The sequence below is a fragment of the Camelus ferus genome, chromosome X, assembly GCF_009834535.1.
Source record: "Camelus ferus isolate YT-003-E chromosome X, BCGSAC_Cfer_1.0, whole genome shotgun sequence".
Classification (NCBI taxonomy): Eukaryota; Metazoa; Chordata; class Mammalia; order Artiodactyla; family Camelidae; genus Camelus; species Camelus ferus.
This window is the reverse complement of record NC_045732.1, coordinates 100,309,158-100,335,144: the sequence shown is the minus strand read 5'-3', so window position 1 is coordinate 100,335,144 and position 25,987 is coordinate 100,309,158. Positions and strand designations below refer to the sequence as shown.

The following is a 25,987-nucleotide window of genomic DNA, read 5'->3' as shown; positions in this document are numbered from 1 at the left end:
TTTGTTGGGTGGGTCCGTGGATGTGCATTTTGGTGTACTTGTGGGAGAAGGTGAGTTACGATCGTCCTTCTACTTTGCCATCTTGGCCGATCGCCCACTATAGCCCTTGTTTTAAAGTCTGTCTTGTTTGGTCTGAGTAATGCTACCCCCACTCTCGTCATTTTCATTTGCATGAAAGTATCTTCTTCCATTCCTTCACTTTCAGTCTGTGTATATTTTTCACCTTGAGGGAGTCACTTGTGGTTAGCATATTGAACTGTCTTATTTTTTTATCCAGTCAGCCACCTCAAATCTTTTGATCAGAGTGTTTAGTCCATTGACTTTTAAAGTAATTAATGATGTGTGTTTATTGTCATTTTATAATGGTTTTATGATTTTTTTTGTATTTTTTGTATGTTTATTTCCTCCCTTTTTGTTTTTACCCTTACTGTGATCCTTTTTTAACAATATGCTTATGTTTCTTTTCTTTTGTGGGTTTCTGATTTGTCATTACTATGACATTCATTTGTATGACCCATGTGAAGTTAGTGGTTCTGGAGTGTTCACTCATCTCAGCCTAAGGAATGCATCAAGATGGCCATTGCACACCTGGCAGCTTATAGAGCAGACATCTCTCTACCCTGCTTCAGGGGCAAGCAACATGCACATGCTTGCTCCTCAGGAGCAGAGTCCAAGCTTCTCATTGCCCTCCTTTTAGTCACAACTGCTCTCCAAACCAAGGAGGTAGTTTGCCCTCCTAGGATCCCAGAATTGTTATTCTTCCTACTCAGTCCCCAGGGTAATTGTCCACCCATACATTATCCTTTTCTCTGAGCCCTTTCCCAGTTTCACATGTCCTGATTTGATTTATTTTCTTCCTGTCCTACCTAGGTGTGTATATCTTTCGTACAGCCATGGTTATTTTGCAGTTTTTCTGATGCTTCCCAGTTAATTTTCTGTGAGAATTGTTCCACATGTAGTTATTATTTTGATGTTTCCCAGGGAATAGGTGAGGCATCTTCTTATTTTGCTTTCTTGATCTCCCTCCTCATTGAGGTTTAGATTTATATTTCCCCAGTGTCTAATTTTGCTGATGTTGAACAGTTTTTATGTGCTTGTTGGTCATTTGTGTGTCTTCTTGGAAAATATCTATTTAAATCTTTTCAAAATGTCTCTGTGTACACAAAACAATTGGCAAATATAGAATCATGCAGATTTTGCCTTACATTTTCTTGTAAGATTTTATAGTTTTTGTTCTTACAATTAGCTCTTTGATCCATTTTGAATTAATTTTTTAATACATTATAGGAAAGGGTTCAGCTTTATGGGTGGATATCAATTTGTCTAAAAGATTCTTCTTTCCCCATTAAATGGTCTTGACATCCTGGTCAAATATCAGTGGAACCATAGATGTAAGTTTGTATGTTTAGGCTTCCCAACTTTGTTCCATTGGTCTGTATATCCACCCTTATTTCAAAACCATAAATGTTTTGATTGCTATGGCCTAGGCTTAATTCTTCTTCCTACATTCTTTTTTCTCTTTTCTTCTCAGACTGGATAATCTCAATCCATGTGTGGTCTTGCATATCCCTTTTCCATTAACTTAGTGCTTAGCTAATGAGATTTGCATAAACATCAGCCAACACGAAAGAACTTTTATTTTGAAGATTTAGATTGTCTTTGGGCATTCAATCATTATTTAGCCATGCTATTTCCAACTCTGTCTTTGCTTTATCCCACTTTGCTTGAGCATAGCCTGAAGGTAAGCCTGAGTTAAAATTAGGATTTCTTCTGGTCTTTTCTGAGATTGTGTCTTGCACTGGGCATGTATGTAACCTTCTTGATTTCCTTGTATACACATGAGCTTTTCAAAGCCCTTATTTTTTCACATATATCTTCCCAACCCCTATTCCTTTCCAGACTTTCAGTCTGTGCATTGCTTATCCTGATTTTTGGTTTTGTGTTTTGCCCCACATGGCTAAGTCTAGTATATTTTAGTATATTTGCCTTCAATTTTTTTGACAAAGTCTCCCAGAGAGCTCCTCCCAGTCTCAAGGAAACTGTAATGGCAGGAGTCATAGAGAATCAAAACACAGGTTCATTGAGAAAAAGGTTTCCCTTTTTCCCTTAGTGTCACCAGCAAGATGCACCAGAACTAGATTTACTGCCACCAAAGTAGGTGGGTAAGTTACTACCACAGGCTCTGTTAGAAATGTAGCAGCTTCTTCATTAAATGTTTTTTTAATTATAAGTTTTTGGTTAGATTCCAGAGCTCTGAAAAAGTTGATTCTAATGAGTATTGCCAGGGTAATTGTTCATTTAGTGGAGAGATCTAGTTTTGAAATATCCTGCCTCACCATTTTTATACTGACATCATGCCTCAGTGGTCAGTGGAGCATATTTTAATATAAACAAAATAATTTGTTTTTATTATTCATTATAAGCAACTTAAGCAACATTTTACAAAATTGTGTAGGTTTCTAATTATTGTACACATTGTCTTTAATTCTTTTTCACTTAAATTTTTAAAAAAAGATTATAAATTCTCTTAAACATTCTAAAAGGCAAGACATGAGTTTATGCATAATTTCAAGGAACGACTTTTAATTAAAATTTTGATTGAAGTGCATGTATCTGGGTTCTAAGCCCTTAAGAAGTAATTCTAAATGTAATTGGACTTATTAAGTTTGCATACATTGTTTGTATACATTAATTTGGATGGAAGAATTATAATACATTTTCTTAGGCTTTAAAATATTGCAGATTTTGAAATATGTTTTTACCATTTGATACTCATATTACTAGTATAATGATAAGCATTTCTGTTGATTCACTAATCCACATAAACTTGATAATCAACCTTCAATATTATTAATAAATAAATAAATGAAAATAACTTGAAGTATATTTTATTTGTTCAACTTTAATTTTAGTAATTACACATTTTTAATTTTTCATTACATATGTTTTTAATTTTTCACAGTGTTGAAAACCTTTGCTCCTACAATTTATCTGTGAATTTATATGAACGCTTGAAGCAGCTTTGTGAAGACCACATCAAAGCACAAATTCACCAATTCAGAGAGTATCCATTTTTGAAACCAGAGACTTTAAATTCTTTTCCTTTCTTTCAGTTTATCTTTAACAATGTATATTTCATAGTTTCTTTGTCTGGCAGAAAAAAGAGAAAGTTTGCCTCATTTGGGATGTTCAATGTTTCTCTATGGGATTAAAATAAGCTTTTTTCACCCTTTTAGTTGCTTTTCCTTTTTGGTCAGAATTTTCAGGTCATATTCTGTTGAGTGGAATAATTCATTTGATTGTATATGTTTGATCAACTTTACTTTTTATACCTTTATATTCTATTAAGACTTAGAGATGCTTTGGCTTCTCATTATCACTTAGAGTTCTACTAACAGTTGTCTTTTATAAGTCCTATCTTCTGTTTGCAGAATATGTGGTAGTTTTAGAATGTAAATTTTTTCTTAACATTCTCTCTTGGATTTCTGGATGGTGATATTTTTCTAAAGAAAATGGATACATGTTGGCAAAACCATGGCAGACAAATGGTAAATTATCATAAAATTATATCAGTTTTTAATTGAAAATACTATTATGGAATGTGTTAAATGGTTATATGTAAGAAAAATCAAAATCAGTTAATGCATACTTTTAAAAAAGACATATTTGGAAATTTTTTTGGTAGAAATTCATTCTTAGTTCTTTACAATTCAGATTTTAATTTATTGGTTCACTTACAATTTGAAAACTTGGTGTTTCTTAATAGATGATTATATTTTAGCTTTAGCTGTGTTTATTAATTTGAGCCTAACAAGAAGGGACAAAATACATATTTTCTTATAATTTTACAATTATACAATTTAGTCTTATTCAATAGTATATGAAATCAGTAAGTTATGGTCTAAGGTTTGAGTATATAAGGGAATGTGTTGAGAAAAAATTGGAGCCATAACAATGAAAATTATACTATATTAGGTAAATAAGGTGTTTTAAGTATTCCAATAGAAAATATGTCTGTTGGGGCAATATGATGCAAATTGTGTCTGCTTTTCCTTTTTGGTTATTAAAGCATAAAAATAACTTGATGCATTAATAGTATCAATATAACTTTTTAAACCTTGTTTAATATATAAAACAAAAAATGCTCTGAATTCAAAATTCAACATTAATAGGAAGTATTTTTCTCAGTTTCTTAGAGACTTAAGCTAAAATAGAGGTTAAACTATTAATATTCTTTGAAATAGTTAAACTGAGTAGTTTATATTTTATAAAATACAAAATATAAATGATAGGGCACCACGTCAATTATAATAGGAAAGTATTTAAGTGATTATTTGTTTTAATTAGTTGTCTTTCACGTTTGGTTTTTGGAGTTGCTGAGTTCCATCCTCACTTATTTCCAATTAGAAGTGTCCTTTCTAATAATAGACAGCTATCACATCACAATTTTCTAGTTTTCATAACTTACTTTAAAAAGTGTTAGTAAGTCTTGTCTTACAATCAAGACTGTGAACCCTGCAACTATCACATCTATAATCTCCCACAACTCTGTTCCCTAACAATTTCTTGGGCAGCATAATTACTCCTCCATATAACTCTTCCAAATGCTCTGTACAGAATTCCTAGGGAAATTGGCACAGAGGTGCCATAAATATTTTATGATAGAAGCAAAAAAGTATACCTTTTCTGGAAAACATTATTAATAAACATAGTGATTACACAGTGTTGAGACTGCACAAACACATTTTAAAATTTTATAAACCTCATAACATCATTTATAGTGAAGATGAATTTGTCACAAAATTAAAAGTCTATGAGGCCATATTGAGGTTCTCTTTATGAGTGTTTTGTCCGGTTTAAAGGATGATGTATCAGGTGAAACAAGCATGCAATATATGTTTATTCCTCCATGTATTGTTTAAACAGGCAGACTGGAAAATTCGTACTCACTAGATTGTCACTTCTCTCTAGATGTCTAAACTGTGAACATCTTTACATTCAATATTGTTTCGTCTTCTCTGTCTTTTCGCTTTCCCCAGGTGTTTCAGCATGTTTCTATTTTAGCACTTAAAAAGTATGTTTGATTATTTTGTTCCCTTTTTTAGATTATTAATACTTTAAAATTGATTTTGAGATGTAATTGAGAAATAGCACTGTGTAAGCTTAAACTGTACCCTGTTATGATTTGATACATTTACATATTGAAAAATTATTACCAGTAGTAGCATTAGTGAAAAACTCTTTCATGTCAATAATTACCATTTCTTTTTATTGTGAGAACATTAAGATTTAATCTCCTAGAAACTCTTGAGTAATTAATACAGTATTATTAATTATAATCACTACTCTGTACATCTAATCTCCACAATTTATTCACCTTGTAACTGAAAGTTTGCATCCTGTGGTCAGTGTAACTACTTAAAAATTAAAATTATTAAAATATTTTATTCATAAATTATTACAACTTGAATAAATAATTTTTTTGTTTAATTTTCTAATACAGTGGGCATAAGTAGGTATAACCCACTAAATGGAAGTTCTTTGGTTTTATCAATAATTTTTAAAATTATAAAAAGGCTAAGATGACAGTGTTTGAAAATCGCTGTTCAAACATATGTTATATTGCAATTAATTTAGACATAAATAATATTCATAATAAAGAATTGTTTCTGTTACTATGTTATGTCTTCAAATAAAAGTGATAAGATCTCATATTTGTACATTATGTTGCATTGGTAGTAATTGATGTTTACTCTTCATATTTCTTTTCATTTTATCATCTGTACCTCTAGTTTTCTTGTATTTTCAGTCTTATAATGTACTCAGTTTTTTCAAAGATTTCTTGATGTTCATATTGCAGCAGTTTTTACTTAACCTTAATGTACAAAATTTTCTTCATACATCTTCAGCAATTCTTATTATTTAAGGAGGAATGTAGTTAGAACTAACAGGGTAGAAAATGAAAAATCTGAAGGGTTATCTTTCCAAGATAAATATATTATTAACTATGTTCCATTTACCAGGTTAATAGTAATATTTACATGCATAAATAATGTACATTTCTTAAAAATTAGTAACAACTAAAAATTATAAATAATGTCTTATCTTTGCTTTATTTCTCACAGATCCTAATTAGGAACATTTTTCTGTTCCTAGATAGAACTTACGTTTTTCAAGTTTCAGTGTCATCTTCCATTTGGTAAGGATGTCAATAATTACTTTAAGATGACTGTTAGAACATGTTGTTCATATGTTTTATCTGTCCTAAATGGAAGAAATTATAACAAGGAGAAAATACTTTTCACAATCCATATTTCTCTGTGTATGTCATAAATTTAAAAATATGTTTTAAAATTATGTTTGAGCAGTTGGTGGCACAGTGCTAGTTGTTAATACGTACTTTTACTTCAGTGTTCTTCAACTATAATATTTAGGAAATATGCTAGTTCTAGGATTCATTCTACAATAATGAATCACATTTCACATGTTTTATTATAAAAAAAGCTAGAAAGTCACTAAATTGATATTAAATTGAGCTTATTAAGGCTAAAAACATCTGTGAAATCTAAAATTAGGCAAGTTTAGAAGCTTTAAAGTTATTCCAAATATTAGCTTAAAACTTCCTGAACTTTATGTATTATCCAGTACATTTTATTTGTTCAGAATTCTTGTTTAATTGATTACAGACTGTCAAGAAACAAAGTAGAAAACTTTAACCAACCTTGAATAGAATGAGTTTATTTTGTTTTGCCTGTGGGTTATACATTATACACATAAAAGTATAATTGATAGAAAAATAGCTAAGAAGTGTAAGATTTTAAAATATCACTTATTTAGAAAGTTTTTGTTTGTTTTAGGGACATGGGGCTTGAATTATTTAAATTACATATAATTTGTGATCAGAAGGTCCAGAGCAAGACTATAGATGGAATTCTTCTTTTGATTGAAAAAGAAAGAAATGGTGAAATGGTTGATTGCTGTTTGATTCAAAGGCTTTTAGCAATGCTTTATGATTTGCAGGTGAGTTACTAACTTTCAGTAAATTGAAACTAATTTGTAATCTGATATTTTAAAGCCACATTTTAACTGAGTTTCTTTTATATGTTACATCTTAGATTTATGAAGAGTTTTTTGAGAATAAATTCTTAGAAGAAACAAGCAGGTTCTATGCAGCAGAGGGAAGGAAACTAATGCAAAAGAGCGAGGTACTTGAAATTAAGATGACAATTATAAATCCTTTCATGATCTACAGAGTCCATCATTAAGTACCCTGTTTATATTTCCTGTATATATTTTGACATACTTTACGTGTTCATAGTAATTTTTTTTCCTTTGTCAGTTTTTCTAAAGGTTTGTCAATTTTGTTGATTTTTCCAACCAACCAACTTTTGCTATTGCAGATTATTTACTGCTGTCTCTCTTAGTTCTGTTTCATTAAATTCTACAATAAACATTATTTCCTTCATTTGCTTTAGAGTTAGTCTGCTATTTTTCCAGTGTTTTCAGGTGGGAGGTTAGGTTATTGTTTTGAGGTCTTTCTTTTTTTATTATAAGTTTTTGCAACTGTAAATTTCCAGTAAGTACTCTGTTAGCTGCATCCCTTAAATTTTGATGTTATGTATTCATTTTTATTCATATTAAAGTACTTTTTAGTTTTCATAATTTCACTTTTGACACATTTATTTAGAAATGTTTTGTGAACACAATTGTGAATTTCCCAAGTTTCTTATTTTTTCCCTTTTATATGCAGTCTGATAAGACAAGACACTTTGTGAGATTTCACTCCTTTAAAAATTATTGACTTGTTTTGTGGCCTTATGTAGTCTTCCTTTAGAATATTCGATGTTTACTTGTGAAGAAGTATTTTCTGTTGTTGCTAGATGGAGTGTTCTATGTCTGTTAGCTCTTGCTGATTTTAGTGTTACTCAATTCTGTTTCTTTGCTGATTTTTAGTATGGGTATTCTGTCCTTTATAAATAATATAATCCTGTATGTATATAAAATATATCATCTATATGTACATATATCATAGATATGTATCCATAGGATTATGAAGTCTCTAGCTATTATATTGTTGGATTACGAGCTTCTCTCCTTGTTTCTGATCACCTTTGCATCATATATTTCACAATTTGTTGTGGTTGTATTAAATTTTTAAACCACAGATTTTTCAGTTACAGGTTTAACTCAGTTTATAAATTTTGGTACTCTAACTAAATAGAAATGACCATACAGGTATGTCTTTCAAGGATATGAAACTAAATTGATCTAAGAGAGGAATGTTTGGTTTGCTTTCCTGTTTTGCATTTAATTTTTACACTTGAAGTCCTCTGATTCTGATAAAACAGGATGGTTAAAATTTTATTTTTAGATTCCTGGGTGTCTTTACCATATTAAGAAGATCCTAGAAGAAGAAGTTGATAGAGTTAAAACCTACCTACGCCTGAACACACAGTAAGAATTAAATATTTGTTTACCCTTTGAATTCCCTCATTTTTTAAATAGGTCGGTATTTGTTCATATCGTAGGATGCAACAGTAAATTTGTTTCCCTTTTTGTTGTTTTTTCTCCCTCTCTTCTGTCTTCATTTTCATCAAAGTAAATAGATGGGGAGGAAAAGCCAGGTATAGATATTTCTTCCTAAGTTTATTGTTCAACATTTTTCTTATGAGCCAAAGTAAGAAGTTAAGTTTAGAAAAATCTGTTGTCGATCTCTGTTGTGTTGAAGTAAAGATACAGTAATATTTTTGATGTAAAGCAGATGTCTTCTTGTTACCAAGTTAACCTTCAGTTAAATGATAACTATAATCTGTCATTGAAACTAAAGAAGTTTATTCAATAAAATTTGATATTCTGAAAACCAAAATAGCAATTTTATGTTGGTGATAGTTGAGGAAGAATGTAAAACAAAAGGGCAGGCTTGATGACAGACATTTTGGAAAGCAGTTTAACTCCCTAGTATGAGAAATGTTTTGTAATTTAAAACTTTTTTTTAAACAGGAAGCTATTAATTGAAATTGTAGAAAAGGAGCTTCTAGATGAACATTTATCAGCAATTGTTCAGAAAGGTAAATAAGAAAATACGTTTTTAAAAAGACTGTTATTGTGAAAAATTAATAGTAAAATGCTGTATTTGTCATAGGTCTTTTTAAAATTGATATATAAAATGAAATTCTTTTTCTTATTTGTAAAAATAGTTTGTGTCATTTAAGAATAGTCATCAGTCTGTTTCTTAAAGTTAAGAACTTTATATATGAGGTTTATACACATCTAAAATAGTAATGTGGAAAGACTGTTTTTGGCTGGATAATTACAAAGTAGTATTAGTCCATTTCTCTGGTGTTTTAAAATTTTAGAGTGTAAGTCAGGACTCGAGCATGATGTTGCTTTTCTATTTTTTTCCTATTTTCTTCACATATGTTCAACATTTGCTTAGCAAATAACTGTTGTGCTTTTTTCTTCTTTGCCATGAACAGTAAGTGAATTTGGTACTTAGACAAAGGTGAATACTACTTTAGAAAGCCTTATTAAGTGTGAAATATAAACAAAAACCTAAAGTTGAAGAGAGGCAAATCATTGAAAGGAGAGTCTGGGTCTGGTGTTTTTCTCGCAAGAAAAAAATTTGGCATATGTTACCTGAAAAAAAATGCACAGCATGAGAGTTATGAGTTAAGCTTAATTTTGAGCAAAATGAGAACCATAGCCCTGGAGACAGCCTCTTAAACTGCTCTGAGGAGCTGCTCCAAAAAGATGTGGGGAGATCAGTATATATCTGGTTCTAGTGTTGGGGGATATGTGCAATTAAGCACACATTTTGGTAGAAGGTTGCTGCTAATCACGAGAAGCAGATGTCACTGTTCATGATTTTGGTGTTTTTTTAGATATGAGGAGACACAAGAAATTAGGCTCATGAAATCTTCTCCTGAAAATATCTGTCTGAGGGCCTGTTCTGCTATTTTTTCCCAGAGCACAGAGTTTCTCATTCCTGACTTCCACCCTGAACTCCTTTCAGGATACGTTGGAGGTCAGTGACTGCAGTGGCCAGTGACTTCATCCTTGTAGAGGCAGATGGCAGCTGCCAAGTTTTAGTTTGTATATACTCAGAGAAAAAAGGAAGAGCTGATGTTGCTGAAATATATTGGATAAGATTTTGGAGAATGCTGAATGTTTTAAACTGGGATAATAGATGTATTTGGTCTCACACCTTTTGAACAATTGAATTTTATTTTAGGTATGACTGAAATCTGAACAGAAAAAAGTTGAAGGGAAAAAGATCATGTAGGAGAATGTTGTAATAATTTTTGTGAGAGAGAGAGTTCTCCTAGCCTAGCCTGTGAGAGAAGAAATGGCTGTATCTAATCAAGCTAGTTTTACTGTTGGGCAAAGACTTCATTCATTTGTTGATCCAGAATGTTCCTATAAAGTTTTACTCCTATCTACAGTATACATTTGCTTATTATCTTTCCTGCCTTATTTAATCAAGTGACCTGTAAAATGAATATGTAAACTAAAATATAACTACTTTTGTGACAAGAGAAGTATAAAATACAGTAGTGAAAACACAAATACTGATTTTCTTTCTGTATTAAAAGGACATTCATTCATATCTGTATTCAAATCTTCAAAACTAAAATGAAATGGAGTCAGAAGAAAACTTAATCTTTAAATACTGATGACATTTATTAATTTTTATCTGGAACATGATTTCAGTTTGGGACCTCCCCACGATCATGATCCCTGGGTTCCAGAAGACATCAAAGGATTCAGAAAAGTTGTTATATTCAGGTTTATCACTTATTACGATGGAAAATGTGGACTAAAATCAGCAAAGGGAAGAACAGAGGACAGTCCAGTTGCTTTCTCCCAATGGAGTTACGTGGACAGAGCTTAATTCTCCCAGAAATGATGAGTGACAATGTCTACATATTATTGCCAGTCAGGAAGGACTCACTCAAATGTTTGTGTGCAGTGCCTTTATTGATGAGTTCATTATGTAAACATGGGAGGACTCACCAAAATGTTTTAGCATTATGTTTGTTGGCATTAACTATCTAGTATGATGCATGGAGGTCCCCCAGATGAACAAAAATCTTATACTGCATGATACTCTAAGGGCTTACACATTACCTCACAGGAGCTATGCAAGGGACAGTTTTCCTTTAGGCAAGATTACCCCTTACTGCAAAATAACACAATACAATTAGATAAAATAATTGCTTTTTTAACCTTGATAGCAGTATAGATGAACACACTGTAAGCTCCAATGTTTGGCTTTGGACATTCTCACTCTTCATGGAACCATCTTGAGATGGTGTCTATAGGTTTAAGATGCATTTGTATTTGAAAACCAGTCTATAAATGGACTGTTACACTGTTGTTTCTATTCCAACATCTATTCCATGTATTAAAATTGTATAAAATCAAAGGTTTTCCCTTACAGTTCGTGAAGCAACTGGAGAATATTTTAATACCAAAATTGTAACAATACTTTTAGTCTGAATTAAGGATTTTCAGTAAGAGTAAGGAAAGATCTTAGTGTGTGTTTTTGTTGGAGTACAGGAAGATAAACATGCATTGAATTATATTTGTGAACTTTTTATTTATCTGTGGAAAGGGAAGAAAAATTTTTCTGCTTTTGCACAGCTGTTTTTTTTACCAACAGACAGTACCTACTTCATGGAGATACGAAGATTAGGTAAACTAACAAAATAAAACTTTTGCCCTATATCTACTTTTCTCAATGTCTGTTAGCCCTCCGTGTTACCTAGTTGTGGTTCACATTCAAAATAAATCTAATACACCCTTACAGTATAATGGTAATACCTTGAAGTTCTTCTATTAATAATAATATGGATTCACAGTAAAATTTTAATACAGATTTTAAGCTTTATATTAGAATTTTATTTTAATTTTATTAAAGCTATATTTTAAGTCATTTTTTAACTTACTTAAAGTTTGTTTAATTCTAATTCATCAAAGGCTATTTTGATAAAATTTAGTGAGACTGTAATACTATTTTTGAATCTGTTTTTCCCAAGTGTTTTTCAATTTTCTACTTTGAGAAAAAGCTTAGTAGATTTTGTAGGGGTGGGGCACATGCTTCATTCATTAGACTACAGTGTGATTAGTAGGGTAAAATATTTAAGTCCTAATCCTTGGGATCTGTAAGTATGTTCCTTTTCATTGCAAAAATAACTCTGCAGAGCTGAGTAAATATCTTGAGATGGGAGCAGTATCCTGTGTTATCTTAGTGAGCCCGCTGTAGTCACAGGGTCCATATAAGAGGGAGGCAAGGCATTTAGAGTCAGAGAAGGAGATGGAATGACATATGAAAAAGAAAGAGTGAGGCACAAGTACACAGATTTAAAGATGATATACTGCTGACCTTAAAGATGAAGGGAGCCTAGAGCCGAAGAATGCAGGCAACCTCTGGAACTGAAAAAGGGAAGGAAACATTATGTTCTTCCCTAAAGATTCCAGAAGGAATGTAGCTCTGCAAATTCTTTGGTTTTAATATCTGTGTTCTCTAAAACTTAAAGATGATAAATTTGGATTATTTCAGCCAACAAGCTTATAGTAATTTGCTACAGAAGAAATGGAAAATGAACTCAGATTTTGTTTCCTGAAAGCAGGGTTCTGTTATAATAACTACAGATATGGAAATGACTTGGGAATGAACTTTTGGGGAAGAATTTTGAAGAGTGGGTGGAAAAATTTATTTGTCATCAAAAGTATCTAAATCATTATAAATTGATTCGTAAAAATATGGCCATTAATAAGTGGTGTGGCTGAAGAAGAGGAAATTAGGAGTATGTTATTGTACATTGGAGAAAGGGGTGTTCCTTGTTATATAGAAACAGAAAGCTTGTATCTAATTGCTATATGGAAAACAGAGAATTGTAGGCAGTAAACCTGTACATTTAACTGAGGAGAGTTCCAAGGAAAATTTTGAGGATGTAGACTGTTTTGTCTTTGCTATTTATATTAAAATACGACAGGAAAGAGAAAGATTGACCAAAAAAACCCAGTAAGGAAAATGAGACCAGTACTTGATAACTTGGGAAATTCTCAGCCTATTCAGTTTGCAAAGAAAGTAAAGGAGATTCACTTCCAAGAAAACATTCATTGGAGAGAATATCACTGGCATGGCTAGATCTTTCTTGTGTGTTGGAATGATCAAAATATTTTAATATTCAGTCAAATAGAGGGATCTCTGAGGAGATAAAATATGTGGCCTATGGCCTTTCTCAGCCATGTCACAGGAATCTAGGAATAGATATGGGATAATTTAAGAAAGATCTGCAGTTTTCTAATGTAATGAATTCCCAAGACATGCACAGGAGACCTGCAGGCTTCTTAAATGTTGTATCACTGCCAGTTTTCACTGAAAGTAAACAAAAGGATGAAAATAAGGAATGTTTTCTGACTCCTAAATATCTATAAGTGGGAAATAGGCTAATATAACTATCCAGTTGCAAGTAAGTGCTGCCCTCCCAGAAAAAGGATTATGCAAAAGGCAAAGCTATGGGTAAAAAGGATGCAGCCACCATGGCAGAAGGTACGAGGCTTGAACTCAGGGAACCAGAGCTTTTTCCAAGGCTTAAAATACTAATGGAGTTGGCCTGCTGGATCTTGACGTTTGGGGAACTGGTTAATCCTTTTTTATTCTTTGATTTCTATTTTTTAGAACAGGAATGTCTATGGCTTATGTATTGGTCCAGTCCCATCATTGTAACTGGAAGGAGATAACTTGTTTTCTAGTTTCACAGATCCACGGATACAGAAGAATTTTGTCCTATGATGGGTCTTGCTCTCATTAAATCATTAGGTGATTTGATTATGATACTTAGAACTTTTGAGATGAGATTTTTAGACTTAATGCTGTAATGGGTTGAGATTCTTGTAGAGGTTGGTATTGGGTGAATTTATTTTGTCTCTAGGATAATATGAATCCTTGGGGGTCAGAAGGTGTACTATATAGCAGATGGAATAATACGTTGTCCAAGTACTATTTTGTGAAACATTTAAACATGTTTGCTAATATGGCACAAGGATCTTGCAGATGTGGTTAAATGAAGGATAAGAAGACTATTATAAATATTTAGGTGGGTACAATAAAATCACCCGGCTTTTTATAATGAGAGGAAGGTCAGATTCAGAGGAGGTTTCATAATTGGTAGCCGAAGTCAGAGAGAGATTGACAGCTAAAGAGTCTGTGCTTCTAGCCTAAAATATGCAGAAGAGACCATGTAAATGCATAGAATACAGATAACTTCTTGAAGCTGGAATAGACAAGGAAAAAAGTTATTTCCTAGAGCCTCTAGAGGAATGCAGCTCTACTGAAAACTTGATTTTAGAGATCCAGAGCTATATAATAATAAATTTGTGTTGTTTTAAGCCACTGGATTTGTGGTAACTTGTTATGATAGCAGTGGAAAATGAATACAGATATCTCTAACAAAATTGACACAGCTAAGAAAGCAGTATGACCTAGTACTTTAATGGAGCTCATGTCTTCATATATGGTGTGTAACTACATAATTTATCTTAAATAACTACCTTTTTCCTTGTTTATTTTTTTTGGTGTCACCTTTGCTTTTTATAAAGTTTAAATATTTTTAAAGACTATTCATGGATTATTATTTTCTATATTATTATTTTAAAAATAAAATAATTATTTGAATTGAAAATTCTGTTTTGATTATAATCTACACAGCAGGAATAATTGCTTGATCTTGCCAGTAACTTTGTTCTTAACAGCATGAGTACTAGTGCTTATATTTATACTTAAATATGTTGAAAGTATTTAGAAATTTTATATGTTAGAAAGTTTTTATAGTTGAAAGTTTTTAATGATTTGGGATTTTTTTTCTTCCTTGAGTGTTAAAGACACTTTAGACAGGGGACAGTTGGAAAACAGGAGTGAAACTTTTTATTTTTATGTTTTTACATATAAAAAGTAGTTCTTTCATTTAACTTCTTTATATAGGTCAAAGCAATAAAACAGTTCTTTAAAATTTTTCTCTTAAAAAATCCTTAGACTTTCTTTTTTTAAAAACTGTGAATTAGAGGTAAAATATTTCTCTCATGTAACCTGATGTTGACCAAATGGCTTAAAGATGTATTTATATATACCCTTTTGCATTCTAATGGTTTTATGTTTATTTTTTATTGAATGATTAGATTTACCCATAGATTTGAACATACTGTATAGCATCCTTTTTGGGCTTGTTTATCTTTCATAGTTTTGCTCTCATATAAAAGTACCTGTTATTTACTATTTCCAATCTAGGCATTTTTTTCATTACACTAATAGTTACCTTACAAATTCAGTCACTATATTGTAATTAATATTATATTACATATTTTCAAAGTAATAATTTGAAATGTGCAGTGGCATACAAGACAACAGCTGTAGATTAGAAAATCAAATAGTCCAGAAGTACACATTACTTTTTTTGAAGTATCAACCAAATTTGTCTTTAAAAAATTTGTTGATATTACTCACGTTTATAAACTTTAGGCCTTTATTTACTGTTTTTAATCCGTGGTAAAATTCTTAATGTAATATTTCAGAATAATGAATTTTTACAATGTCTTGAGTTAGATATTTGTACTGCTAATTTTGCTTTCATGTTTCTTACATTCAGGCTTCAGCTGTCTTCTTGATGAAAACAGAACTGAGGATTTGTCTCTGCTCTACCAACTGTTTAGCAGGGTAAAATGTGGAGTTCAGGTTCTTCTCCAACATTGGATTGATTATATAAAGGTATTAATTTAGAAAATAGTCACTAAAAATCAATTTTGATTATTTATGTTTTATTCCCTTTAACAATATATGATGTATTTTCTCTTTGAAATTCCTATTTTCTTGTTTAAGAACTATTGACTTACAATTCATGAAGTATCTATATTCCAAACCTTTTTTTCAACTCATTTTTCTTCTCTATGTCTACAGTCTTTTTCCTCCAAATAATACTTGCTTTTAGGGCAAGAAGGATGAGGACATTATTTATTTGGGTAATATTTTCTTTTTTCCCACCTCACATTTCATTTCCCATCTCACATTTTTATTAACTTGATTAACCACAAGAATTTAGATGCTTAGACACTGTCAAAGACAAACTGTCTTAAAGAAACAGAGAGGAGGGGAGACTTCTCACACTGAGAAAGATGAGTAGGGAGTCTTTATCAGCCCTCAGTTCAAAATTTTTCAGTCACTAATTAACCAGTTAATTCACTTCTAAGTGGTAAATACACATAATGTAAAATTTATCATTTTAACTATTTCATAATGTGCAATTCATTGGTATTTGGTACATGTATACATACAAACAGGCAGACAGACACAAGACAGTAGATTAGTGGATGCTGTGAGCTGAGAGGACAAGACAAAGGTAGACTGGTTAATGTTTACTGGGTTACACACCCATCATCACTGTTTAGCCCTGAATATCTTAATCATCCCCTAACAAATCCAGTACCCATTCCCTTTAACTTCTTGGAGCTCCTGACAACTACTAAGTCTTTTTTTGTGTGCTGGTTTGTCTGTTGTGGGAATTTGTATAAATGGAATCATATATTGCATGGCCTTTTGTTTCTGAATTCCTTCACATTGATCTTTCATCAGTGTGACAATCTTTCATTCTTTTTAGTGGCAAATATTTCATTCTGTGTATCTGCCACATTTGTTTACAAGATTGTCAATAGCTGCATACTTAGATTGTTCCTACCTTTTGGTTCTCACCTTTTCTTTTGGGTATTATGAACAGTTCTGTTAACTATTAGTATGTAAGTTTTTGTTTGAATGCCTGTTTTCAGTTCTTCTGTGTAACACCCAGAAATTGAATTGCTTTGTCATGTTCTAAAGTGGTAAAATTGCTGTGTCATACATTTTTTTAATTGAGTTGTTGTGAGTTTAAATGTTTCATCAATTTCTGTTTACAGCAACATTTTTGAGTCATACATGAACATAGTATAATTATTTTCATACTATTTTTCACTGGGAGCTACTACAAGATCCCGAATATATTTCCCTGTGCTATACAGCATAAACTGCTTTATCTTTTATATATTTACCTGTCATTATTTACAAATATCTCTTCCCACCCCTTTTCCCGCTGTCAACCACAGATTTGTATTCTATGTCTGTGAGTTGTTTCTGCTTTATATTTAGGTTCGTTTGTCATCTCCTTTTTTTTTTTTTAAGATTCCACATATGAGTGATACCATATGGTATTTTTCTTTCTCTTTCTGACTTACTTCACTTAGAATGGCAATCTCCAGGGACATCAATGTTGCTGCAAATGGAATTATTTTATCACTTTTGTGGTTGAGCAGTATTCCACTGTATAAATATACCACAGCTTCTTTACCCAGTCATATGTTGATCGACATTTAGGCTGTTTCCATGTCTTGGCTATTGAAAATAGTGCTGCTATGAACATTGGGGTGCAGGTATGTTTTCAAATTAGGGTTCCCTCCAGATGTATGCCCAGGAGTGGGATTGCTGGATCACAGGGTAAGTCTTATTTTTTGAGGAATCTCCATACTGTTTTCCACAGTGGCTGCAACACACTGCATTCCCACCAGCAGTGTAGGAGGGTTCCCTTTTCTCCACACCCTCTGCAGCATTTATTGTTTGTGGACTTTTGAATGATGGACATTCTGACTGGTGTGAGGTGATAGATACCTCATTGTAGTTTTGATTTGCATTTCTCTGATAATTAGTGGTCTTGAGCATTTTTTCATGTGCCTATTGTCCATTTCTATGTCTTAACTGGAGAATTGCTTGTTTAGGTCTTCTGCCCATTTTTGAATTGGGTCTTTTGGGTTTTTTTGTTATTAAGTCATACAAGCTGCTTATATATTCTGGAGATCAAGCCTTTGTCAGTTTCATTTGCAAATATTTTCTCCCATTCTGTAGGTTGTCTTTTAGTTTTAATTCTGGCTTACTTTGCTGTGCAGAAGCTTGTAAGTTTCAATAGATTTCCATTTGCTTATTCTTGCTTTTATTTCTGTTGCTTGGGTAGACTGTCCTAGGAGAACATTTTTGAGATGTATGTCAGATAATGTTTTGCCTGTATTTTCTTCTAGGAGGTTTATAGTGTCTTGTCTTATGTTTAAGTCTTCGATCCATTTTGAGTTTATTTCTGTGTATGGAGTAAGGGAGTGTTGTAGCTTCATTGATTTACATGCTTCTGTCCAGTTTTCTCAGCACCATTTGCTGAAGAGACTGTCTTTATTCCATCGCATGTTCTTGTCTCCTTTGTCAAAGATTAGTGGACTGAGCTGTGTCATATTGTAATTGAGCATCCATCTCACTGTTTTCCAAATAACTGTACCATATTTTATTTCCACCAGCACTATGTTCCCCTTTTTCTATTTATTGTAATAGTTTGAAAAGAAATCGTGTTAACTTTTCTTTAGATTTTCAGTGGGTTATATTGGTGAAGCCATCTGGTTCTGTGCTTTTCTTTGCTTGGAGGTCTTGCATAACTGATTCAGTCTCTTTTACATGTTATAGATTGATAGATTCTGTATTTCTTGAAATGGATTCTTATTATCTAAGTTATCTAATTGCTGGTGTATAGTTGCTCATTGTTTTGACCAGCATCTTCCCATTTCCTCAACCTACAGAGACTACCATTCTAATCTGTTTCTATGAGTTCAACTATTTTTAGATTCCGTATGTATGTGATACCAAAAAGCGTTTGTCTTTATGTGTCTGCCTTATTATTTCACTTAGCATATTGCCCTTCAGGTTTATCCATGCTGTTGCAAATGGCAGGATTTCATTCTTTTCTAAGGTGGCGTAATGTCCCGTTGTCTCAGTATATAACAGGTTTCTTAAAATCTACACACTGGTTGACAGTTAAGTTGTTTTCCATATTTCAGTTACTGTGAAAGATGTAATTAATGTGGGTGTGCATATATCTCTTTGAGAGTGATTTTATTTCCTTTGGATGTATATAGTATAGGTGGTTGTGAGAATGCTGGATTACATAGTAGCTCTGTTTTTAATTTTTAAGGTACCACCATACTATTTTTCATTTATGTAGCTCTGTTAGTTTACTTCTACCAAAAGTGCACAAGGATTCCCTGTTCTGTACATCCTCAGCTGGAGCCACTAGCTTGTTTCTAGGATTGGGAGAAAGTGCTGGCTGGGTCCCTGATTGAGCAGAGTTGTTGACAGGGATGCAGTGTTGCTGACATGATCTGTCTGTTGTTCGCTGTGAGCCCTACTCCCTTCTTTGTGTTTACCTTAGCGCAGGTGGTCCAGCCCTGCCAGTTCCCCCAGTGTTCCTTGTGAAGTGACAGAGAGAAATTAACTTCCTGAGGACACACTGAAACATTGGAAAAGCGAGGTGTCTGTCTTTAGGCTCTCTTTTCTTCCACTGTAGAAAGCTGTAGGCCCATGTGACCCTTTCAGTTGGTGCCCTGTAGTCCTGGGGGACAGGTGATGCAGTGAGTGTGAAATTTCTTGTTTTAGCATTCTAGTGGGACTTTTCTCAGTTTTTCACGAGAAGGGGATGCTTCAACATCACCTCATGGGTTCTAGGGTTTTCACAAAGGCATTCTTATCTATGGATAGTCACTAATCCATATTTTTGATTGTGGATACTAGGGGCTTGAACCACTTATTCCATAGCCTTGCTAGTATCACTATTATCTGTCAGGTTTGTTGATCTGTGACACAGTTGGTTTCGTTGATTCATTTGATTTTTCCGTTCTCTGTTTTTTGTGTGTTTCTTCTCTAATCTTTACTATTTCTTCTTTTCTTTTAAAGTTGTAAAGGTAGATTTTTGATTTGAGACTTGCTGTAGAACTAAAAATTCCCCATTGGGCCTTTTTCTTGTTATCTTGTAAGTTTTGGTATATTGTATTTTCACGTTCATTTTTGTCAATGTATTTTTAAATCTCTTATGTGTTTTTTTTTTCTTTTCTTTGACGCATTGCTTGTTTGAGATTGTGTTTAATTTTTGCACATTTGTGATTTTCCAGGTATTTTTCAGAAAATCTTCTGGTTCATTCCGTTTTGCTCAGATAATGTACATTGTGTCATTTCAGTCTTTTAAATTTATTAAGACTAATTTTGTGGCCTAAAATATACTCCATCCTGAGACTGTTCCAAGGACATTTAAGGAAATATATATTCTAATACTGCTAAGTGAAGTGTTTATAAATGTCTATTAGGTCTAGTTAGTTTACAGTGTTTTTCAAGTCCCATATTTTCTTATTTAGGTCTTGTTATATTGATTATTTAAACTAGACTATTAAATATCCAAATAATTATTAGAGGACTGTTTCATTCTCTTCTCATTTTTGTTAATTTTGCTTCATATATTTTAAGGTTCTATGCTTAGGCAGTCTTGTTTATAGTTGTTAAATCTTTACGGTGAATTGACCCTTTTCAATATGTAATGCTTTCCTTTTTCTATTGTAACAAAGGCTAGTTTGTCTGATAGTAGTTGTAGCCACTGCAGTTCTCTTTAGGTTACTATTTGTGTCACTGAATCAAAAGTGAATCCAAAGAGGTGAATTGTGCTTTTCACATTTATTCTACCAATCTCTGGCTTATAATTGGATAGTTTATTCCATGTAAACTTAGAGTAATTATTGACAAGATCTGTCATTTTACTGTTTATTTTTTGTATGTCTCATATGTTTATTGTTCCTCAGTGTCTTCTTCATTACTGTCTTCTTTTGTGATTCATTTTCTTCTCTATTCCTTAGGTTCCCATATCATTTCATTTTCTGTACATTTTAGAATTATTTTCTTAGTGGTTAAATTTGAGATGGCAATTAATTTCTCAATTTGTAAAAATGTAGTATGAATTAATAGCAAGCTATGTTTGATAGTGTACAAAAGCTCTGCTGCTTTGCAGTTCCATTTCTCTTCTTTTGTATTTTTGTCATACATTACACCTTTATAAATGTGTCCTTTCACATAGATTTATGTTTGTTGCTTTAATGCATCATTTCTTAAGTCATATATGATAAAAGGAGTTATAAACTGCAAAGAAAATAAACTGATCTTTACCAGTCCTTTGCCTTTTTCCGTACAGCTTCAGATTTCATATTGCCTTTGTCCTTTCATTTAAACCCCAGGAATCCCTTTAGTATATCTTCTAGGGCAGGTATCCTAGTGAAGAACTCCCTCGGTGTTTGTTTATCTGGTAATTTCTTTATTTTCCTTTACTTTAGGAGCATGATTTTGATGGATATAGAATTTTGAGTATAATTTTTCCTGCAAAATTTTAAATGTTATCCTATTACCTTTGACTCTCATGCTTTCTAACAGCTTTTAATGTTAGTGAGAATGATTGTGACTTACTGCTTTAAATACTATTTGAGCTATTGATGGTGAGAACGTGTAAAGAAAGTTTAAAACTCATGATGTTTTATTTTAATTTTATAGTGTCTCTAATTATTAATCCGGTCTTTGCAAGTTTCTGATTGGATTCTAGAATTCAAAAAAATTGATTGACAATTTTTGACAGCTTAATCATTGCTTTAATGCAGTGATTTAAAGGAATGGAATTTTAGGCTTCCCTTCTTGCCATTTTTGGTAAGACTCTTCAGCTTTCTCTTTCTCAGGTATTTTCTTCTCTTACTTATCTCTATGAATGTAATATGCTTATGTTCCTTTTTTTATTTATTTTTTGGATATCATAGATTTGATTGTCTGGCCTTCCTTTTGTCATAATTTTCTCATCTTAATTCTTGAATGAAGGACAATTCTTTATTTTGTTATGAATATATAAATAATAGTCATTGCAGTACCATGGGATAACTTTTTGAATTTTTCCTCTTGAATTTCTTCTCATATTAAAAATTAATTTATCTTTCTACTTGTAGGTATATTTACTTATCCCTAATATTTCTGTCAGGTGTGATTGTCTCAGTTGTTCATTTCTAAATCACCACTAGGATAACCAGTTGGCTTACATTTCTCTTTCTTGCTTCAGTTCCACAGTACTTTGACTTTATCCAGCAATACAGCAATATGTTTTTCTTTTGAGGCTTAGTGTGTAATTGATATTGTGCGATCTGAAAATAAGATCTCTGTTAAATTTGTGGAGATTTTATTTGTATTATAATAATAATAATCTCAGACAATTTTATTTTCAGGAATTTGGTAGCAGCATAGTTACTAATCCTATAAAGGATAAGACAATGGTGCAAGAACTTCTGGATTTTAAAGATAAGATTGATTTTATCACTGAGACCTCTTTTCTGAAGAATGAAAAATTTATTGTTGCTATGAAAGAAGCTTTTGAAACGTTTATTAACAAAAGACCTAACAAGCCAGCTGAGCTTCTAGGTATGGCTCCCAGTTTTATGGAATATTTACTCTTTATTAAAAATTTTGTTTCTAATTCGTTTTTAACTTATGGGACAATGATTTGACTCAAAATCATAATTTATCATCATATTGCAAGATTGATAATCAAGGACCGTAAGGAAGTATTTCTCTTAAAATCTTTTTTCACAAAACATCCCGTTGTTTAAGTAGTGGTAACATGGGACGTTGGAAAGTTCTGTGCTTTTAGACTATTATGAAGTAAGCAGAGTCTTTAATGAGTAGACAAGGCTCAGAAATTTTTAGTCTCACTTCCTTTTCTAGTTCTTTTTATAAAGTGAAAGCTTTTCTTTTTGCCACAAAACTTAATGATTTTAGGTTTTAAAGCATTTCTCTTTTGATATAGTATTATAAAATTTGAATTAAAAAATCTATCAAATTGACATTCTTTTGTTATTTAAAGTGAATGCAATCAGTATATACCTTTAATAAGTCCTTAAGATTTTGCTGTTTACATAATAAATTTAAATTTTGAATAATACCGTCAGTTTTTCTTTTTTTAAAATAGATTTGGGACATTGGTAGTGAGGAAATGATTCCATTGTAGTGTTATGGAAATATTAAAACCACTTAATATAAATATTTTATCTTTTATTTGCCCTTTCATTCATCTGTTCATCAACTCTTTCATTAATTTTCTGTTTTATGAAAGTCAGTACCTATATTTTTGGAAAGTACATGTTTGAGGAAAGAAGTTTTGCCTGTGATATGTATTTGAAAATATTACTTAATAAATTATTTTTTTACATTTTAGCAAAGTATGTGGATTCAAAACTTCGGGCAGGTAACAAAGAAGCTACAGATGAAGAACTAGAAGAGTTGCTAGATAAAATCATGATTTTATTTAGATTCATTTATGGTGGGTATTTGCTTTAATGTCTATTTAAAAGTTTAAAAATAAAGTATATAGTACAATCTAAAGAATTTATGGGCATATCCTGTTATAAGTTGAATCCAAATAATTTCTTATTGTAGTAAAATACTGATAACTTAAAATTTATTGTTTTAAAAGTTTGACGTTCATTGGCATTAATTACATTCACATTATTGGGCAGCCATAATCATTATCTAATTACAGAACGTTTTCATCACCCCAAATATGAACTCCATACACATTACCCAGTCATTCCCTGTTCCCTTCTTGCCTTCAGCTTCTGACAACCAGTTATCTGGTTTTTCTCCCTATGGATTTGCCTATTCTGGGCATCTTATATATAGAGAGTGAGAAAATATGTGACCTTTTGTGTATGCCTTATTTTACTTAGCAAAATGTTTTCAAGGATCATCCATGTATCAGAACATAATTTCATTTTATGACAACAGTATTATGTTTTGTGTATCTATTCATCTGTCAGTGGGGTACTTTGGTTGTTTTCTTCTTTTGCTTTTGTAAATAATGTTGCTATTTACATGATTTTCAAGTATTATTGGATGTAAATATCCTCTAGTTGACATATGGTATTAGTGATTCTTTTAAATGTTTAAACTGACATTTAGTTGTTTTTTTTTTAAATAATGCAGGGAAAGATATTTTTGAAGCCTTCTACAAAAAAGATTTAGCAAAACGTCTCTTACTTGGTAAGAGTGCTTCAATTGATGCAGAAAAGTCTATGCTATTTAAACTTAAACAAGGTATGTGCCTGGCCCCGTATATTAGTTGGTTCAGTCATTTTGTAGTATCTGTTTTTTATGAATCTTGGTGGAGAACAGTGACTTCATGACTTGATTTTAATGTTATCCTCTCATTTTCTTATCAATTTATCTTATATATTCAGTTTACTTAGTTCTTGGAGACTTACTTATCTAATATGGTCGTCCAAAAATATGTGCACACGTCTTACAGTACTACCATCTTCATGTGTTCCTGTAGGCAAGTTATTTTAATTTTTGCATTTATAAATTTATAATATTGGTTAAATTTAGTATTACTCCCTATGCATAAGGCAGGATCATTAGCAGGTATAAGTAACTCTCTGGCTATTATTATAGGTTACAACATAATAGTAATGAGAAAAATACAAAAATTTGCCTCTCTGATTAGTTCTATGAAGGAGAAGCCTCAAGGCTTATAAAAAGTCAATTAATCCAAGTCAGGAAATCAAGGAAGATTTCTCTAGGAAGCCATGATTGAAATGACATATGATGGTACATAGAAATTCTGGTGATGATAGCAGAAGTATATGCCAGGCAAGAAGGAATTTGAAAAGTTGAGAAGTCGGAGTACACGGGGAGGAAAAAGCAGTCGGTGCTAAAAGATGAGTAAAGGTAGTAGGAATCAGATTTTACTTGACCTTGGATACTTTTCTTGCAATACTCTTCTATTATCTAAAAGCAATAGTGTAAAGGATTTTAAACAAGATCAGAGGTACACATCATGGCTCTAGAATGGATTGTAGTTTGCATGCAGACTCCCTAGATGGTAAGAAAAATAGTGCTCATCTTTCATTCAGGAGAATGACAGTGATTCATTCAGATGCCTGGAAGGTACGATCTAGCATGCTTTGGGAATTGTGAAAGTGGACACGGAAGGAGAGAAATCGCCAAAGGGTCTGTCAGCTTTCATTATATAGATAGGATTTTACTGATGTGTTAACAGCTTAAAAATAACAAATCTGTATTTAAACTTACCATTTCTTATGCATCAGAAATCTGAGGATGGAATAAACGGATTTTCAGGTGAGGATCTCACAAAAGGCTGCAGTCAAGTGTCAGTGGTAACTAAAGTAATCGTAAGATTTGAGTGCTGGAGCATTTGCTTCCAGGATTGCTCACTTTGTTGTTGACAGGCTTTCGGATGGAGAGCTTCAGTTTCTCAATGGTTATTTTCCAGAGGATAGTCTCAGTTCTTTGCCTCATGGATTTTTCCATAGAGAGAACTCATATTATCTGGGATAATTAGAGAGGATGAACAAGACAAATTCCCAGACTCTTATAATTACTGTTCCATCATTTGTGTGTGTGTGTTCTGGATGATCAAAGCAAATCACCACTTCCTTACTTCACCCGAGGGTTGTGAATAATACAAAAGTGTGAACACCAGAAGTGGATTACAGGGGCTATCTTAAAAGCTATTTTTTGTAGATATGGAACACTAAACCTTGCTTGAAGTAGAGGATACAAATGAAACTTTGAATGTTTTCAGTTTGATGTAGATTTGAGACATCCAAGTGAAGACAGAAATTGGTAGATGAATGTAGTCATCAGAAGTGATAGACTTGGTGATGGAAATCTGCAAATTATCTACCTACAGTTATGATTGGAGCTGTGGGTCTGAATAAGAATACCTAGAACAAACAAATCAGATGTAAGTGCAAGAAGGCTAGAATATAGCCTTAAAACGTCCCTGTAATTAATGGCCAGATAAGTGAAGAGCCAGCCGAGAGACTGAGAATAGACAGAGAGAGGTTAGATAAGGTACACAAGAATGAATTTATAAGAACTGTGTCAATGCTTCAACCTTTTGATATATCTAGTCATACATATGTCACAATTTCTTAATTCAGGGGCATGGTTAACCATACTTTTTCAATAAATTCATGGGTACAGAGTCCTACTGAAGTTTTTTGAGGTGTGAGGAGGATGTGAGTAGGAAGAGGGTTACTAACATTGGCAACTTAAGAA

The 25,987-nt window shown here is 32.3% G+C and overlaps 1 protein-coding gene across 1 annotated transcript in view; it reads left to right on the top strand.

The window, feature by feature from the left end:
• Window positions 1-24,179, top strand: part of LOC116662083 (cullin-4B-like) — a 37,553-nt gene extending 13,374 nt beyond the window's left edge. The window contains exons 4-14 of the mRNA XM_032475361.1: window positions 2,963-3,070; window positions 3,485-3,548; window positions 6,126-6,199; window positions 6,858-7,020; window positions 7,116-7,205; window positions 8,372-8,454; window positions 9,001-9,068; window positions 15,651-15,769; window positions 22,135-22,327; window positions 23,121-23,225; window positions 23,888-24,179. Of these exons, the coding sequence (XP_032331252.1) occupies window positions 2,963-3,070; window positions 3,485-3,548; window positions 6,126-6,199; window positions 6,858-7,020; window positions 7,116-7,205; window positions 8,372-8,454; window positions 9,001-9,068; window positions 15,651-15,769; window positions 22,135-22,327; window positions 23,121-23,225; window positions 23,888-24,087 (1,267 nt within the window). The 3' untranslated portion in view covers window positions 24,088-24,179. The remainder of the gene's footprint in view (window positions 1-2,962; window positions 3,071-3,484; window positions 3,549-6,125; window positions 6,200-6,857; window positions 7,021-7,115; window positions 7,206-8,371; window positions 8,455-9,000; window positions 9,069-15,650; window positions 15,770-22,134; window positions 22,328-23,120; window positions 23,226-23,887) is intronic.
• Window positions 24,180-25,987: the final 1,808 nt, after the last annotated feature.